Source organism: Raphanus sativus, chromosome 9 (assembly GCF_000801105.2).
Source record: "Raphanus sativus cultivar WK10039 chromosome 9, ASM80110v3, whole genome shotgun sequence".
Classification (NCBI taxonomy): Eukaryota; Viridiplantae; Streptophyta; class Magnoliopsida; order Brassicales; family Brassicaceae; genus Raphanus; species Raphanus sativus.
Genome location: NC_079519.1, coordinates 27,380,028 through 27,399,473, shown reverse-complemented (window position 1 = coordinate 27,399,473; position 19,446 = coordinate 27,380,028). Strand labels below are relative to the sequence as shown.

General features: G+C 31.8%; 4 protein-coding genes across 6 annotated transcripts; 2 read left to right on the top strand and 2 right to left on the bottom strand.

Moving 5' to 3' along the window:
- Positions 1–1,535: 1,535 nt before the first annotated feature.
- On the top strand, positions 1,536–5,110 carry LOC108825478 (serpin-Z1-like). The gene is made up of 2 exons (XM_018598776.2): positions 1,536–2,040; positions 4,222–5,110. Exons 1-2 carry the CDS (start codon positions 1,648–1,650, stop codon positions 4,951–4,953), a joined length of 1,125 nt encoding a protein of 374 aa, XP_018454278.1. The 5' UTR covers positions 1,536–1,647; the 3' UTR covers positions 4,954–5,110.
- A 1,792-nt stretch (positions 5,111–6,902) lies between these two features.
- LOC108825484 (probable WRKY transcription factor 56) lies at positions 6,903–9,277 on the bottom strand. Of its 2 annotated transcripts, none has more exons than XM_056994281.1 (2): positions 8,826–9,277; positions 6,903–7,218 (listed from the first exon to the last, which is right to left on the bottom strand). In XM_056994281.1, the coding sequence occupies exons 1-2, from the start codon at positions 9,209–9,211 to the stop codon at positions 7,029–7,031; spliced, it is 576 nt and encodes a 191-aa protein (XP_056850261.1). In that variant the 5' UTR covers positions 9,212–9,277; the 3' UTR covers positions 6,903–7,028. The 2 variants fall into 2 exon arrangements, with proteins under 2 accessions (XP_056850261.1, XP_018454283.1); XM_018598781.2 differs by having other exon boundaries at positions 6,903–7,215.
- Positions 9,278–14,682: 5,405 nt separating this feature from the next.
- Positions 14,683–16,715, top strand: LOC108825477 (meiotic recombination protein SPO11-2). Of its 2 annotated transcripts, XM_018598775.2 has the most exons (11): positions 14,683–14,842; positions 14,927–15,010; positions 15,086–15,215; positions 15,287–15,424; positions 15,498–15,586; positions 15,669–15,797; positions 15,869–15,963; positions 16,061–16,123; positions 16,207–16,283; positions 16,371–16,498; positions 16,581–16,715. In XM_018598775.2, exons 1-11 carry the CDS (start codon positions 14,768–14,770, stop codon positions 16,713–16,715), a joined length of 1,143 nt encoding a protein of 380 aa, XP_018454277.1. In that variant the 5' UTR covers positions 14,683–14,767. The 2 variants fall into 2 exon arrangements, with proteins under 2 accessions (XP_018454277.1, XP_056850259.1); XM_056994279.1 differs by having other exon boundaries at positions 16,207–16,498.
- Positions 16,707–19,306, bottom strand: LOC108825476 (G-patch domain-containing protein 1). The gene is made up of 11 exons (XM_018598774.2): positions 19,106–19,306; positions 18,925–19,009; positions 18,626–18,702; positions 18,523–18,550; positions 18,349–18,439; positions 18,186–18,252; positions 17,934–18,033; positions 17,681–17,844; positions 17,336–17,605; positions 17,139–17,261; positions 16,707–17,017 (listed from the first exon to the last, which is right to left on the bottom strand). The coding sequence occupies exons 1-11, from the start codon at positions 19,181–19,183 to the stop codon at positions 16,952–16,954; spliced, it is 1,149 nt and encodes a 382-aa protein (XP_018454276.1). The 5' UTR covers positions 19,184–19,306; the 3' UTR covers positions 16,707–16,951.
- Positions 19,307–19,446: the final 140 nt, after the last annotated feature.

Below are 19,446 nucleotides of genomic sequence, written 5' to 3'. Positions count from 1 at the left end.
CCAGCTAAATGTTACACACCTTGCAAGATAAGGTGTGATCCAAAGAAGAATGGGCATGTAGAGGTGTCAATTGGGCTGTACGGGTCCATTTGGGCTGTCTAAATGGACACACCAGTCCAAATGGACACTATTTTTTTTAAGCCCAAATTGTACCAGACCAAATTGTCCAGACCAAATTGGCCCATTTCAAATGGGCATTCCGCAAAGCCCAAATACAATCTCTACTTTAACAATCCAAAAAATTTATTTTTAACAAAAAAAAATATAATTTCATTGTTTTTTAATTCAAAAGCATAGATACGATTTTGGCGAAAAAACTTGATTTTACGGTTTTGGCGGAAAAACTCGATTTTACGGTTTTGACGGGAAAACTAAAAGTTTGATTTTATGATTTTGGTGAGAAATCTCAATTTTACGGTTTTGGAAAAAAAAACTTGATTTCACGGTTTTGGTGGAAAAACTCGATTTTACGATTTTGGCGGGAAATCTCAATTTAACGGTTTTGGCGGAAAAACTCGATTTACAGTTTTGACGGAAAAACTCAATTTACAGTTTTGACGGGAAAACTCGATTTTACGGTTTTGGCGGGAAAACTCGACTTTACGGTTTTGGCGGGAAAATTCGATTTACAGTTTTGACGGAAAAATTAGATTTACAGTTTTGACGGGAAAACTCGAAAACTCGATTTTAAGATTTTGGCGGGAAATCTTCATTTTATGGTTTTGACGGGAAAACTCAACTTACGGTTCTGTCAAGAAATCTCAATTTACGGTTTTGGAGAGAAAACTTGATTTTTTCCTCAAAATAAAATTTTATGATTTTTGTATCATTTGGCCGTCCATGTCCATTTGGATTAAGACCATTAGATTTGGGTCTAATTGGTTAAATCCAATTGGACATCTTTATTTGTTGGTCTAATTTGGTTTAATCCAAATGGGTTTGGACATAGGTGACCAATGACATGATGTCCAAATTGACATCCCTATGGGCATGCCATTGCCAATCCTAACATCTATAATACTCCTATAGTGAGATTATGCATAAATTTTGGCTGGATATTCAATAATACTTGCAACAAAGCTTGAAATCAATTTTTTCACGCATAAATTTTATATCTATATTTTGTATTTTTAATCAGTAATAATTATTGTATCTCTTTTTTTCTGTTACAAAAGTATTTAAGAATATTTCTACAAAGATATCTCAAATCCATGTGTGTTAAAAAATTTGACATAGTTCTTACATTTTATAAAGTGTATCCTTAGTCCATGTGTGTGGGATATACATTTCTCAATGTTTTACTCATGGATTCTTGGATAGTCACATTCCAAGATACATAGATCAAGTTGGTGAATTCAAGATTCCAAAGTATTAAGATCGAATTCGGGTTTGAACTTTGAAGCTTTGAATGTTTTTGATTTTGGGCTTAATGTGTCGTTGTACCAAGAAGAAAAAAAAACTGATACATTATTTAAGTAATCAGACCACTGGCAGTATTTAACATTTAATCACCTTCGTAGGCCTGGGACGACGACTTTTGGGTTATTTAGAACTTTTCATGTCAAGTCGTTCACTATAAAAACACGTCAACTCTATCTTTCCCAATAAGTTTTCACCTCTCCCCTCTCTCTTGTTGAAGTTAAAAAAATGGATGCGAAAGAATCAATGAAGAAGCAAAACGAACTCGCCATGTTCCTTGCTAGGCACGTCTTCTCCTCAGAGGCCAAACACTCTAACATCGTCTTCTCGCCTGCCTCAATATACTCCGCTCTAACTCTCGTGGCTTCTGCTCCCAGCGAACCCTCCGTCGCCGATGAGATCCTCTGCTTCCTGAAGTCTTCTTCCACCGATGAGCTCAACGCCGTCTTCACCGAGCTCGTTTCCCTCGTCTACACCGGCGGTAACGCCAGCGGCGGGCCAGAGATCTCGTCGGTCAATGGCGTCTGGATCGAGAAAACTATCTCCCTTGACCCTAAGCTCAAGGATCTCTTGGAGAATTTCTTCAAAGCTGCTTTCAATCTCGTGGATTTCGTATCAAAGGTAGGTAAATTTATCTGTGTTGACAATTTAGATAGAATCTTGGAAAGCACGTTTGAATATGAAATTTATATTTACAGCAAAAAGATTATAAAATTAATAATATTAAGAATTTAATATTTTATTAGTTTACAGAGATTTTTGTTTTTTTTAGATTTATAAATTAAAAGTACCCTTTTATGTAAAAAACAAAAAGTAAAATTGATTTAAGGTGTATATATCTATATTATTAAAGTTGAATTACACATTTGGATTGTTTGGAAATAAGGATAGTAGAATAAATGAAATATGTTTGGAAATATGGATAATAGAGATGTGTACTTTTTTTTATTTACACATTTAGCCATTGTATTTTCAATAAATTAATAACAAATGAGAATTGTTTAGAAACATAAATAACATATTTAATACTTTTTTTAATTAAACATTTAGCCATTAATTTTACAATAAATTAAACAACTTTCTTTCTATATTTTTTTATTTACAATTCTGTCACTATATTTACAATTCTTTTTATTTACAATTCTTTATGGTGAAAATAAAAACAAAAACTGAAATATAAATAGTATATTATATAAAAATAAATATCATAAATTAATAATAATTTATAGAAAACTAATGCAAAAAAATAAATTTTAAAACATGGATAAAAGTTTCAAGAAGAAAAAAGTAATGGCTTATGTTATCAATAAAAATTGGAAATCCATTATATCAGTTTTAAAATATACAAAATGGACTAATCTAATTACCTAAAAACATTGTTTTGTCTAAAATAATCATAAAATAAAATTTAAATTTTGTTAACATATTTCAAATCAAAATAATACTTTATAGTTGATTTATATCAAAAGTTGATTTAAAATATGCATATATTCAAAATTTTATTTTTACTAAAATATTTTTCAATAACCATTATTTAAAAATGTTTTCAATATATATAAGAAAAGTACAATAAAAAAATTAAATCCATATACCAACTTAAATTATGGTTTTTATATTTCACATTAAACTTTAAGAATATAATATATATATGATTATTTATAAGATGGTACATATAAAATACTATTAGTTAAATGATTATTTATATGATGGACCAATACAATTAATTATATGATGACATATATATGATACATAATAGTGACTAGGGCTGGGCGTTCAGGTATTCATTACGGTTCGTTTTGGATCTGTTTGGATTTCGGGTTTCAGGAGTCAAAGATTTCAGTTCCATTCAAATATTTCTAAATTTCAGTTCGAATTATGACCAGGGCTGGGCGTTCAGGTATCCATTCGGGTTCGTTTCGGATCTGTTTGGGTTTTGGGTTTCCGGAGTCAAAAATTTCAGCCCCATTCGGATATTTCTAAATTTCAGTCCGATTATATTCAGATCTTTGTGGGTTCATTTCGGGTTCAGATAACCCATTTAAATTATTTTTTAAAATTCATCATATATTAAAATTTCTTAAAATCTATAAATAAAATAATATATTGTAATAAATCTGAATAACATATGTCAGAATACCTAAACTTAATATATAAATTGGTTTAGTTTTAATTTTGGATCAAAAATCAATAATTATTTAAATATTTTTGGTGTTTTGAGTGTACCTTCACTATGTTAGATATTTATATTTGACTATTTTTATATATTTTCATACTTTTATCATATATATCATGGATGTTTTTATATACATTAAAACTAAAAATAATTAATATATATAAGTATATAAATCCTTTTTGGATACATTTTGATATCTAAAATACTTTGGTTCGAATTGGTTATGGTTTCGGTTGTCTAAATATCAAAATTTTGAATAATTTGGATATTTAATCAATTTTGATTTGGGTTTGGTATTACTCTTCCGGATCGTGATCGGTTCGGTTTTTCAGATTTGAATTTTTTATCCAACTTTGATATTGACGTGAAAAATAAATAATAATATATTTTTGAAATATACATCTGCACGGGCGTGCGGATCAAAATCTAGTATTGATTATTACATTTTACAAACACAAATTTCATATTGCTCTTATTCGATTATTGATGAATAAAAAATATACTTTAAATATAGATGTATTTTTAGGTGTAAACTGACAAAATAACATCAGAAATAAATTTATTAATTTATTATATTTATTGTCTATAAAATATTAATTCATAGAGTTTTTACTGTATATTTTTTGAAGTCTGAAGAAGTGCGTATAGAGGTGAACTCATGGGTTCAAGAACGCACCAACGATCTCATCAAGGACCTTCTTCCTCCTGGTTCCGTTACAAACAAAACCGAACGTATTTATGCAAACGCGTTGTACTTCAAGGGCACTTGGCAAACCCCATTTGATGATTATGATACACGTAAGAGAAAGTTCTACCTTCTCAACGGCTCGACAGTGTCTGTGCCATTCATGACAAGTGGTGAGGACCAATACATAGCCGCTTACGATGGTTTCAAGGTTGCTAGACTCCCTTTCCAGGGAGGCCGTGGTGATACCAATCGCACGTTCGCTATGTATTTCTATCTACCCCGCAAGAAAGATGGATTGGACAATCTCGTGGAGAGGATAGCAACCACTCCTGGATTCTTGGATGCTCACGTTCCGGGTTGTGAAGTTAAAGTTGGGACATTCAGAATCCCAAAGTTTGAGATCTCGTTCGGGTTCTTGGTTTCAGATGTTTTTAGTCAGTTGGAACTGGGTTCAAATTCGTTGTACCACAAAGCTTTTATTAAGATAGATGAATCAGGCGTTGAAGCTGCGGCTGCCACTGCTGATGAAGCTTGTGGCTGCTATCTTGGTATGGAACCTCCGAAGAGCATAGATTTTGTGGCTAATAAACCATTTCTTTTCTTAATTAGAAAAGACACAACTGGAACTGTTTTGTTTGCTGGTCAAATTTTTGATCCCTCTCAATCTTCATAGGCTCCCAATAGCAATACATGTTGATTTGGTCTCTGTTTAATCTTTGCTCTTATCGTATATTTGTATCAGCAAATAAGTTGAAATGTTCTTGTAAGGAAGCAGTCAATCATTTTCTCTGTTATGTCCTCAATCATTGAGTTTTCTGTAGCTGTGTCTATACGGATCAAAATATAGAAAACAAAACGATTTAAGAAAAGTGGATGGTGGTACACACATCATTTCAATAAACATGAAATTATGATCTCAGATTTGGTTTATACATTCATCTCTTTGGAAACAGAGGTCAATGAAATTATTAAACCAAGATTGATATGATTTAATTAGGCACGTTTGTTTGTCCATCTGTCATTCAGGATTTTGGCTTTTCCATCCAGATAGAAAATGGATCATTTAAATAAAATTTCCATGTATGACTTTAGTAAACAAATGACATATACACTACTGTTTTGATTTGATCATTTTAAATTTTATGCTTAACTATATTAATTTTTATTATTTATTTAACATATGATTTTGGTGCAAAAATATTATTTTGTGGTCGGAGGAAAAGTACAGTTCTGTGATTTTGGCCGATTTTTTTTTATTTTAGCATGAAATATGATTTTATAGTTTTAGCAGATAGTTTTACGGTTTTGGAGGAAAATGTGATTCTACAATTTTAGTGAAAAATGTAATTTTAAAATTTTGGTAGAAAATATATGTTTGTAGTTTCAGTGGGAACAGAAAAATGTAACTTTGAGGCTTTAACAGAAAATATGTTTTAAGTTTTTTTTTTTCAAAAAATATGATTGCTGCAAAATGCGTTTTTGTGGTTTTAGCGGAAAAATGTAGATTTGCGATTATGACATCAATTTTTTGTGGTTTAGCGGAAAATGTGATTTGACAGATTTACGGAAAAATGTATTGTATCAGTTTTGATGGGAGAATTCCGTTTTATGATTTTGACGGTAAAATGTGTGTTTAAGAGCATATCCAATGTATTACTCCATTTTTTACTTCAAAATGAAGTAACTCCAAAATGGAGTAGGGTTTTACTCCAATGTATTACTCCATTTTCTACTCCAAAATTGAATATTTTTAATATTTTATGTTTTATATTTATTTTAAAATTAGTAATATCCTCTTTCATTTATACTATTTACAAAACAGTCCATTTTCACTTTGTAACATTTTTATTTCTATTATATCATTAAAATTACTCAACAAGGTTTAAAATGAAATATTTAATACACTAAAAGTTATATTACATTGTTTAAACACAATAACATATCAACTTAAATAATTCATTAGAATTATTATAATTATTCACTACAAATATTTTTTGCTTTATATTATATACTTTTGTTGCATAAAATATTTCATTAGATGGCTGTTTATATAATTAATAAATATTAATAATAAAATTTGTAATATATATAAAATAACATTATTATATTTATTTATAATAATATTTTATAAAAACAAAAATACTTAAATGTGAAAGACTATTTTATAAATAAAAAAGTTCAACTTCATTTTGGAGTAATGGGTTGGTTTACTCTATATTTGGAGTAATCATGTCTATTACTCTATTTTGGAGTGGGTTTTGGAATGGAGTTGGAGATGATTTTACTGTAACATGGAGTTTGGAGTGGGTTTTGGAGTGAGGTTAGAAATGCTCTAAAGTTTTAGTGGAAACAATGATTTTGCAGTTTTGACAAGAAATGTGACTTTATGTTTTTTGCGGTGTTGGCAAAAAATATAGTTTTACGATTTTGACGGACAATACCTTTTGTGATTTTAACGAAAAAGATTATGTGGTTTTTTGGGGGTGGGGGTAAAATGTGATTTGATGGTTTTTGTAGTTTTTGCAGGAAAAAAAATATAATTTTATGATTTTAAGAAAAAAATTATTTTTTATGATATTAAAGGAAAATGGGATTTTTTATAGGTTTTTCAGGAACATCACCTTAACGAACATGAAAATTTTATAATCTCAAATTTGTTTTATACATTTATCCCTTGGGAGACTGAGGTCAATGGAATGATTAAACCAAGATTAACATGCTTTAATTACACGACTAATTAACATTTAATCACAAATCAGAAACTCTGGTGAGGAATTGAAGTTGCCTAAGGAGAGGACTGAGAGTCTCCATGAGCTTCTCACAAGGATGATTATGAACACCTTCGTAGGTTGTTACGACGACTTTTGGATCTTTTGCCAATCTCTGCACTTGTTTCTTCACATTGCATGTATGGTATGTGCATCTATAATAGCTCCTGCTGTATTTTTGTTGTTGCCAAAACAAATGAATAATGAATCAATCCATATATGATACTGTCTTAGTGAAGCTATTGGGCTAGTTTAGTGAATCTCTGTCAAATCTTAAAGAACAAAATTCATATGGATCACGAGGTTTTATTCGCGATAATTTCAGAAACCAGTGATTTTGGGTATTGATTAAGTGTCTAAAAAAGTAGATTAAGTACATCCATTTTTAATTTTAAAAATTGATTCCTAAGTTAAAATTTGGGTTACTTTCGATATGCATAACAATTATCTAAACTACAGACGAATAGCAATAACCAAATCATGTTTGTTCCATTATCACGGATTCATCGACACATTTGACATTTTTGATTTTTCAATTAAAACAAATTAACGTTTAACTATTTGGATAAATGATATGTCGCCAAAATATGTTTGATAACTTTTTTTTTGACTAAAAATGTTTGATAAGTTATAACATGTAACTAGATTTTGACCCGCGCTTTTGAAGCGCGGAATATTTTACGATGAAAAATTTCACTAATAATTTAACAAATATTTTGGTAAATTTTAAAGAGTGTGTATTTAAAATATTTTTGCATTTAAATCAGTATTTTTAAATTCAACCCGATTGTGATTATACCGGTTAATCCGGAGATCTGACAATTCAATTTATGTTTTTAAAATATTCATATTAAAAAATCACTAAAATCCGAGACTAACCGATTGAACTGATGGATGACCGATATGTAATCTAATTGGATTTAAATTGTAATAGCTTCATAATTTGTAATCTTATAATCGAAATTTTAAAGTTCACTATTTTGCAATTTATGATAGTGAACTTTAAAATTATGACGTTTCTACAAAATTTTAAAGAGAAAATGATAGATATAAAATAACTAAGATTAATTATTGTATTATTTGGAAACATTGATAGTAGTATAAAAATATATTGTTTGGAAACATTGATAGTAGTATAAAGAAAAATAAATATATTGTTTGGAAACATTGATAGTAGTATAAAGAAATAAGTATATTGTTTGGAAACATGGATAGTAATATAAAGAAAGGAACATAAAGTGATTTAATGTATGTTTAACTATAAAATATAAAGGTGTATTTAATTTAAAAACTTACAAAATAAATGTTAGGTCCAACAGAATGTTTCTGTTTTAATAAGATAGATTATGTGTCAGACTAAAATACAAACCAAAATAAATGTTGTTAACACAACAACGAAACAAACAGACCAATATGAATCTATTATATATTTTGTTTATGTTAAGAATATGACATAATGATCCTAATATGGGATATGACATATTTACTTGAAAAGATGTTTTGGTTATCTATATGTACCAATTTTATTTTGGATAATTTAATATAAGAACCGGTTTGGATAAACCAATCCGAAATAAACACCCTAGTTTCAAAGACACGAGTAATATAACCTAAAGCAACGGGACTAACACAATTTGATTTGATCGTTATAGGTTGTTAAACTAATGTTTCCAACCAAGGGTTACACGTGACCAAGAGTGTGTGTCTTTAAGGATATCAAATATAATGTTTAAACGACATAACTAATGTATTAGATGTAATTAAGTAAAAGAAGAACCTGGGATGAGCATTGTTTTTGACAGATTTCTGACCATATTTTCGCCACTTATAACCATCATCAAGAACATCATCATCACTCCTCGTATGAAACGCAATCCTCTGCATCGCCGATGATCTCTTCCCTTTCCCTTTACTATTCTTATTATGATCACTTAATCCTCCAATCTCCTCCGCGTCTCCTCCTCCTTCAGCATGTTGAAAATTCTCTGGCTGAGCAGACATATAAAAACTGGCCGGAGAACAAGATGAAGATGGCCCCATATCGCTGGAAAACATCAAGGAAGGATCCATCATCATTAATGTTTTATCGTCAAAGGAAGAAAAAGGGTTGTTTTCGCCTTCTTCTAGTGTTAACGTCGGGTTTGTGTCGTCGACCCCTTCCATTGTATGAAGCTTTGTCTATCTAGATCTCTTTCTCACACACTATATGAAGGTATGTTTATGTATATATTTGGGGATATAAAGAAGAAGGAGAAGAGAAGACGCGAAAGGTTATAAAGATATTCGTAGGGAAGAAAGAAAAAGAATGAGTAAAAGGGTATATAACATTAAGGCCAACTATATTCACCTAACTTCTGTTCAACTGCTTTAGAATTTCCTCCTTAATTTTCCTAGCTATATATATTTTCTTCTCCTTAAGAATGTTTTTGATCAATATTTTTATCTAGATTCGTATATCACCCTACTTAAAATGTATTTACTACGCCAAACTTATTTATTTGGAGCCTAAGAAGGTTATATATGTATTAAGAAAAAAAAAAGAACAGCTGATAAATTTGAAAGATACCGGTATATGTTATATACTATATCGATTTTTTCATATTTTGACCATAATACTTATAAGATATTAATTAATACTGATGTTTTATGTGTAAAGTGTAATGATAACTTAAAGTTGTAACCTTATGTGAAAGACTATATATACCCACATGCCCCATGTCTCATATATGGCAATCAAATACATCTATCATATTAGTGGTTAAAGTTAATTTCTACTTTCAAGATGATGTTTTCCCATGACCAAGGGAATGCTTGGTATTAGCTTAAATAGCTTATCAATTTACATGTAACAGGTAAAATGGCAGTACTGTTTCATAAATATGTGTGGTTAATTATTGTATAAGATCGTTTTGGTAGGTTCCACCGAGTCATGAGTGCATAAGAAACTTGACATATCTATTGGACAGCATATACATAAATTCACATAAATTCATTTTGCAATTCTTAAATTTCGTTTTTCAAAAAAAAAAAAAATTCTTAAATTTCGCTCATCAAAACCGCACATAATTAAATATGATGATAATCAAAATATAGTTTTTGAGATGAAGTCGCTTAAAGTGTTGGGCATTAAATACGGTTAAACGAACTTAAATTCTTGTGGTTGTAGTTGTTAAGAATCTCGTTTGACCGGTCGAATTAATCCAAATAAAAATTAGCATAGTTTTAAACCAATGCAAACTCCTGCTCACACGTAAACATATACATATATCTTTTTTTTTCTTAAAAGAGGGCATTCAATTTAAAAATATGATGACTTGAAAATCTTATAATAGGATAAAATTTGCATGATCATATTCGCAAGAGGCCGATCGACGTTGTAAAATGAAGGTCACATGCATGACACATGTTCAATTTTTTTTTTTTGTCATCTGATGTTTTATTATTCAAACATAACTGAGATTACAAACCTTAAACACACAAGCTAAAATCCAGAAAGTGAAATAAACAAGCCGGCGATTAGCAGATACTCTAATCCCAGAGCCAAAAGATCTTATACAAAAGCCTTAACTACCTTAAATGAAAATCAAAACTAGTCAAAAAAACCAAGATCAGCCCGTCAACTTACAATTAACCGTTGCTGTGTTAAGCTTTCTACGTGCTTATGCTTTATTGACGCCCTTCAAAATCAAACCAACTTGCCATTGATCTTTGACAGGGACCACCACGCGTCTTCTACGCGCCAATCATCCACTTCCTTCTTTAGATCCAGCTTTAACTCGCCACCGGATTCTGTAAAAGGCTCAACTTGCACCTTCTAAACGCTTGCACTCCGTCGACTCCTTCCAGATCTAACTGAGACTTGCCATTAGACTCTGAACGGACTCCCCATGCTCTTCTAGACGCTTCTTCACCATAGCAAACAAACAAAACAGCACCTAACACAATCGAACTCAACACAGCCGGTCACTATAAATCAACCACCATATATCACAGATCTGATGAGATCCGGTTCTATGGTGTCCGATCTGAAACTTCCGGCTTCAATCCGACAAACTGAAACCTAGGACCAGATTTGAATCCATCTAGGCAAAAAAAGAGACTAAAACAAGCAATAAAAAGAATCCATCTTCCCACGGTAACAGCGGCTAGCCGCCGGCCGGAAAAGATGGATAGACGACGTCTTTTTTTTTTTCCCTTTGCTCTCGACTTTTTTTCTTTTTAACACATGTTTAATTTATATTCTAGTGTTTTATTATATGGTCCCTATGTGGAAGAAAGATTATAAAAAAAATTACGTGGTCCATGCACAAGGATGATACACATAAATTAAAAAAAATACACATAAATTAAAAAAATAGTTCAAACTTTTTTGTTGGAAAAACAAATTGTTCAAAAAAGTGTTTTCATTATATGTACGTCAAGATTCTGCAACACTTCTGGTTTGGATACACTGCTAATGACAACCCAGCATTAGGTGTTCGATTCCGTTTATGTCTGTTTTCAAAATTTTATTTGTTTTAGAGGATGTTAGTGGAAGCTACTTATAATGATTGTTAGAATTTTAAAAGTTTATAGTTATTGGATAATAGATTCTGACATTCTTATAAAATCAAGTGTTATTGGTTTTATGATCTTTTAATGACATATATAATCTATTGTTATTCAAAAAAATTAGATTTTAAAGATTTTTAATTCTATCAAAATCTAATGTTATTGGAATTTGGATTCTTAATATTTTAACACATAAAACAAGAATTTCAAAATATTACATATACATTCAAGATTCTCAAAATCATTATAGTATAATAGTTTCATAGACTTCTTAATTCTCTTGATTCTTAAAATCAATCAACTTTATCTTAATTCATCTCCCACTAAATTCTCTCTTATATTGGGCTTTAAAACAAATTTTTATACCCCTAAAATGTGGATCTCCATTTCATGTTTGTAATTAGCCCTAAGCATTTTGGATATCATTTTAGTTCGGATATTTTGGATACTGGTAGTTTGGATATGAGACTTAAGTGTTTTATTTTCGGTGTAGGTCCGGTTCATATAGTTTTTGAGTTCTGTTCGGCTGGGATAGTAAATTTAACCGGAAAATCCAACTTAAATGTATTAACCACTCCCATTCTCTTTTGATTTAGTATTTCAACGTTGGTTTTAAATTTGAAATGTGTTCTTTCGAATACAAACTATATGATTCCAACTGAAGCTTTTCTCTGGATCTATTTCTCTTTTGCCACCTTTTTAAAAAGTTATTTGTTTGGTTGAATCTTCTTTTTTCTGTATTGCTACATAGATGTAAATATCTTTTTTTCTTTTTTATCATCAGCAGAAACAAAAACTTTTATCTTAACTCGGAAAACCAAGCCGGTAAATCGGAGTCCATGTGAACGACAAAAGACGGTTGCATCCTGACACTTCGTGCTAGTCTGTTCGCCTGCATATTCTATGTTCGTGGTACATGAACAATCTCTGAGTTGACAAGAACGTCTTTAAGAGTCTTTATATCCTCCAGATAACTTGCAAAAGCTGACCATTCATGTGGTTCCGAAACCATCTATACCAATTGGAAACAATCCGTTGCAAACGTAACCCTGAACTGACGTAAATTTTTCATACATTCCATTGCTTATATCAATGCTTCCACCTCTGAATGCAAGGGAGAAAGACTCGATCTTACATTCCTTGCTCCCATTAGGCTATCAAATCTTTCCAAAGTACTATACCAACCTTGTCCTGAGACGAGATACATAGATGTAAATATCATTTGGTATAATCAAATCAAGCTAATCAACGTATACAATTTTAGATTATTTATTTAACTAAATCTGTGTATTCGCTCATGTATTTATTTTAACAAACATAAGAATTCATATGGATGTTCATTTTTTGGTTTGTAGTATATTACTTTTACGATAGATAGATGGCTTTTAATCGAATGTACTTTGTTAGTTGATCATATTGTAATTATATGTTAAACCAATCAAAATGACATGTTACATAACATATTTGTCAATTAGTAATTTTAATCATATAAATATTTTGATGTATTTATTTATAAATTAAAACACCAATTAGTATGTTGATATATATTAATAAGTCTATATTTCCAAAAAAAATATTATGTAAAAAAACTTGCTTTTGTTTGAATAAAATAGATAGATATGTCTCTAAGTTTTTTAATAAGCCATTTTCTTCTACGTGTAATTTGGAAAAATATTAAATTAAAATTTGGAATAATACAATTACTAAATCTGTGTATTCGCTCATGTATTTATTTTAACAAACATAAGAATTCATATGGATGTTCGTTTTTTTGGTTTGTAATATATTACTTTTACGATAGATAGATGGCTTTTAATCGAATGTACTTTGTTAGTTGATCATATTGTAATTATATGTTAAACCAATCAAAATGACATGTTACATAACATATTTGTCAATTAGTAATTTTAATCATATAAATATTTTGATGTATTTATTTATAAATTAAAACACCAATTAGTATGTTGATATATATTAATAAGTCTATCTTTCCAAAAAAGAATTATATAAAAAAACTTGCTTTTGTTTGAATAAAATAGATAGATATGTCTCTAAGTTTTTTAATAAGCCATTTTCTTCTACATGTAATTTGGAAAAAATATTAAATTAATATTTGGAATAATACAATAACTAAATCTGTGTATTCGGTCATGTATTTATTTTAACAAACATAGAATTCATATGGATGTTCGTTTTTTGGTTTGTAGTATATTACTTTTACGATAGATAGATGGCTTTTAATCGAATGTACTTTGTTAGTTGATCATATTGTAATTATATGTTAAACCAATCAAAATGACATGTTACATAACATATTTGTCAATTAGTAATTTTAATCATATAAATATTTTGATGTATTTATTTATAAATTAAAACACCAATTAGTATGTTGATATATATTAATAAGTCTATCTTTCCAAAAAAAATTATGTAAAAAAAACTTGCTTTTGTTTGAATAAAATAGATAGATATGTCTCTAAGTTTTTTAATAAGCCATTTTCTTCTACGTGTAATTTGGAAAAATATTAAATTAAAATTTAGTTATTGTATTATTATCTATATATTAAATAATATTAGTTATAAATTTATTTAACATTTATTTGAAAAACAACTTTATATGTTTTAATAAAAAATATTTATAGTTTATATTTTGTATGTGAAATGAAATAATAATATAAAAGAATAAATAATACTGAAAGTTTGTATGTCACATTTAAAATAAATCTGTTTAGTCTTTAGTGATAGAAAATATTCTAGTCAGAGAATAACCATAAGTTTGGTTAGAAAAAAATCTAACAAAATAAATTATTCATAATTAATTAATTAATAATAAATATGTGTTATTTTGAAAAAGGTACTTCAATTTTATCATATAGCTTACTTATTAAATTTCTCCACGGATGTAGCCAAAGCTTTGTTTATAAAATTTCAGATTGATCAAAATGCAAGAGGAAAAAAAACTGTGGATTAATATAATTATAATCATTACTGTATGGGGTTCTGTCGAAAGGTTAATGAACTGCATGCCGGTTTCTTATGCATGAAACGCCATACAGTCTATAAACAGTTTTCGAGATTACGTACATTCGTCAAAGCTAAAAACATCGCGCGCCTCTCTTCCTCCTCCAAAAAATTCAAATCAGAGAAAGAAAAAAAAAAGATCTGGAAATGGAGGAAGAAGCATCGATGAAGTTCTTCTCGGATCAAAACACCTCCTACGCTGATATCCTTCCTCCTCACGAAGTAAGTTTCTCCCCTGCCGATTCTCAAAATTCGCGATTAGTGCCGTGGTTCCGATTTTGAAATTGAAGATTGTTGTGTAAACAGGCTCGTGCTAGAATCGAAGTGTCTGTTCTCAATCTCCTCAGAGTGTTGAATTCTACAGATCCAGCCATCTCCGATCTCTCTCTGGTAACTAAATCTCATTAATCGCGGAGATCTTATCGATTCCCGAATTGAAATGCTCTTGAGTCTGGTTTTTAACAGATCAATAGGAAGAGAAGCAATAGCTGCGTAAACAAAGGCATACTCACAGACGTTTCGTACATATTCCTCTCTACTTCCTTTACCAAGAGCTCCTTGACCAATGCTAAAACTGCCAAAGCTTTTGTGCGCGGTATCTATACCATTGTTGAATCTTCTTTTTGATTTGAAAATCACAGATCTCATGGTTTTTGAATTTCTTAGTGTGGAAAGTTATGGAGATGTGCTTTCAGATTCTGCTTCAAGGAAAGCGAGTCACTCAAAGAGAGCTCTTCTATAAACTGCTTTGTGATTCGCCTGACTACTTTTCTTCTCAGCTTGAAGTCAACCGAAGCGTCCAAGGTCTGATTTCTAGTGCCGCCACGTGTCATGGTTCTATTTTTAAAAATGTTTTTTTTTGTTTTGTTTTGTGCAGATGTGGTGGCACTTTTACGTTGCAGTAGATTCAGTCTTGGGATTATGGCTTCTACCAGAGGCCTTGTTGCTGGAAGGTTATCTCTACAAGTGAGTTAACACTAATGAATCATCATGTCTCTCTCTGTTTCTTAGCTAGGATTTCTGATCTCTGCCTATTTATCACATGCAGGAACCAGGTAAGGAAGCTGTAGACTGTTCAGCCTGTGGTTCTTCTGGGTTTCCTATCTCAGGAGACTTGAATTTGCTAGACAACACCATCATCACAAGCGATGCTCGCTATATCATTCTTGTCGAAAAGGTATTACTCTTTAGACATGACACAACATTAAATTATCCATGTAAGTTCACTGCTAGATCTGTTTTTTTAAGCATGCGATATTTCATCGGCTTGTGGAAGATCGTGTGTTCAATCACATTCCTTGTGTGTTCGTTACTGCAAAAGGGTATCCGGACATTGCCACAAGGTCAAGAAAATCTTAAAAAATCAGATTTAACAAAAACCATGGTTGAAATGTAGTCATTGATGCTGAATAATAGCTTTTTGGAGGTTGAATGGTTTAGGTTTTTCCTTCATCGGATGAGCATAACATTTCCTCATCTCCCAATTCTTGCTCTAGTAGATTGGTGAGCACTAAAAATAAACATTCTTCTCTTTGTTTAAAGATAGAAGTTTAGTACTCATAACTGACAAGTCTGTCATTGCATAGGAATCCAGCTGGGTTAGCTATACTATGCACCTTCAAGTTTGGAAGCGTAGGAATGGGTCTTGAAGCTTACAGATATGGTAAATCAAGACTGCAATATGAAGTGGATGTAATAATGACAGTCATCCAAGTCTCCTGTTCTGATAGGCCTTTTGGTTTGTCTTTAGCTTGCAATGTTAAGTGGATTGGGCTGCGAGGAGATGATCTCAACCTGATACCCCAAGAGTCTTTGGTTCCTCTTAAGCCAAAGGACTCGCAGATTGCTAAAAGCTTATTGTCCTCTAAAATCTTGCAGGTAGATTGAATGAAACTCAGGTCGTATCCGTAATTGAATCTACGAATTAAAACCCGACTCCTTTTTTATTTGCTTCTGGAAGGAAAACTACAGAGAGGAGTTGTCACTGATGATCGAAACTGGTAAGAGAGCTGAGATAGAAGCACTGTATTGCCATGGTTATAACTATCTCGGGAAATATATAGCCACCAAGATCGTACAGGGCAAATACATATAACAACGCTTCACACTCCAGCATGAAAATTCCAGAAACACAATAAACAAGAGTTTGTTCTATATCTGCTCTTCAATAAAAGAGATTAGTTTTGACTTACTATGGTGAAGTTTTAATGCAGACTCTCAAAATTTCAAAATGAAAAGATATTTGTTATACATATGGCATGGTGGTGATTCAGTAACAAAACTTGCCCTAATCTCCACTGTCCTATGCAGGTAGTATAACGATAATTGTCCTCACTTGTTTTTAGATACGAGACTGATCTTCTTTCCCTCCACAATAAATTTCCCACTTCGCTCCAGCTGCAACAACGAGATCACGTCCAACATCAGTAAGAAATTGAGAAAAAAAACGATTTAGTTTACTAAATCCACAACTCAGTGTAGCACATAAAGTAATAACATGAGTAAAGATTAGTATTACCTTAAGTTTCAAGTAAGCAATAGCATCTTTCCTTGAAGAAAACTCCGAGAGAAGCGATGGTGCTTGTTCATCAATTAGAGATTTAAGCTGTTTCAGCTTCATGGATCCACCACTACCAGCTTCCTGAAAATTTTAAGACAATACGTGTTTCAGAGGAAGACAATAATAACTTTTCAAAGTTAAAATTGACAAAATACCTTTTTAAGAATCTGCTTGCACAGTTTCTTCAACTTGATTTTAGGTTCAGTGATTTCATCACGCTTCCTTTTTGCTGGGAGAGAATTTTCTATAACAGAGTCCTTGTCATCATCTTCTTCACTCTCTTCTTCTTCCTCTTCCTCTTCATCAGTATCGTCATCATCATCACTGTTATCAAAAGAAGTTTTCTTTCCTTGGTAACGAACACCAGCTATTTTCTTAGGCCGGTCCTTGATACCCAGTCCTTGTTTTCCAGCCGTGGCTTTATCCTGCATACATCATTTCCAGAGAGTTAAGATAACTCTTTTGTAAGAATAGCTTGAGAAGAAGAGGTAGACACATACCTGAACCATGTTGTAAAGATTCTCTTGATCGTCCTCACAAAACATTTTTCGCTCCTTAGACTTGGATGATTTCTTTTTGCCAGGCTTAGCTCCAAGAAGACCGCCCGAGACAAACCCGGATTTAAATCCCCACCAGTCTGAAGAAGGTTCTTCGATTTTCTGTTCTGTTCGGTTCAAAAGATCAATAGACATTTTTCAGGACAGCGAAATGAAAGTCGCACCAATTCAAGATTTCAAGACCAATTACACACACCTTCAACATCAGGATGTTGGTCCTCAGATATGATTTCAATCTCCATAGCATCATCGGCTATGTCACAAACCGCAGGAGAAGGCTCCTCAGTTCGCTTAACCTACACAACAGTAAAAACAATATAGACCAAGTTATACCAATCTGATAAAAAAATGCAGAAATAAACAATATGCAGGCGTTAGCAATAATCTTAATGGCCATGAATCAGGAGATCAAACAAGTAGAGAAATAATAGTAGAAAAGAAAGCTTACAAGTATGCCTTCAAGATCTTTAGAAGAGTAAGAATTGACAAGCTTCCCCTTCTCTCTACGTTTATACCTAATTACAGAACAACAAGACACAAAACACTCAAAACACAATGCCACCGAGAATGGCTAAAGAGAGAAACTTAAGAATAAGAAATGATGTAGCAACCTTCCTTGTGGACGAGTAACCTTAGCAACATTGGGCTTGACAGGCTCAGATTTGCCAGCTTCATCGTCACTTTCAGCTTCCTTCTCCGAAGCTGTTACATGCCACATAAACACAACTCATTAAGAAAATCCAAGCGACAGAACTTTAAAATAGTTAAAAGATAAGTATATATACCATCATCCTTCTTGATAGGTGCTGCTTGCTGCAAACAACACACAAGAATAAGGATTAAAATCATTTATAAAGAGATATCAGTAGAAAATAGACAAGCCATTACCACTTTCAACTTCTTGAGAATGTTATCAAACTGAGTAGTATCGAATGCCCATGGATTCGGCTTGTCAACACCAACACCTGCTCCCAAAGTTCAAATTTTTAAGTCGTATTACAGATGAATTATTCATCTAGCTCTATATACACACTACATTCTAACAAAAAATCAGAGATCAATAACTTGTTTGTGTATATACAAGTGCAAACATAGCTCTATTTCAAGTTTCCTAAAATCAGGCTTTGAGTATGTGTAATGGCCATTAAACACAATACATTAAGACAAAGAATAAGAAAGGAACAAACCGGTTGTGTCTTGCTTGTTCTTGACACGGACATAGCCTTTGATCCCTTGCTTGTCTTTACCAAGTCCTTCTCCTTCTTCCCATCCCTTTACACAAATATAACAACCATTCCGAAACAATTAGAAGTCTTTGTGAGAAATCACTAAGCTTAGATGATCATTTAGGCAAAAAACTGAACTCACCATCGATTTCATTAGGCGGAAAGCGGCGGATTCCTTTAGGATACCGACGTACTTTACTGGAGCTTCCGGCGCCGCCATCTTCTCTTCTTTGTTTCCGGCTATCGATCTAGATATTGCAGGTAAGTCCGTCGCCGTTTCGGTCAAAAGAAGAGAAGAGTGGGGAGGCGGAGGGAGTTTAGGACAAGCTGGGAGGAGCAAAACCTAAAACCGACAGAGATGATGAGCTATTACACTCTACGACGCGGCTTATTGTTAAGTTTAGTGGATATGCGACGTGATCGACGGTAGAGATCTAATCAGTCTTTTAATGGGCTATATTATAGGCCCAACGAAGAAGCCCA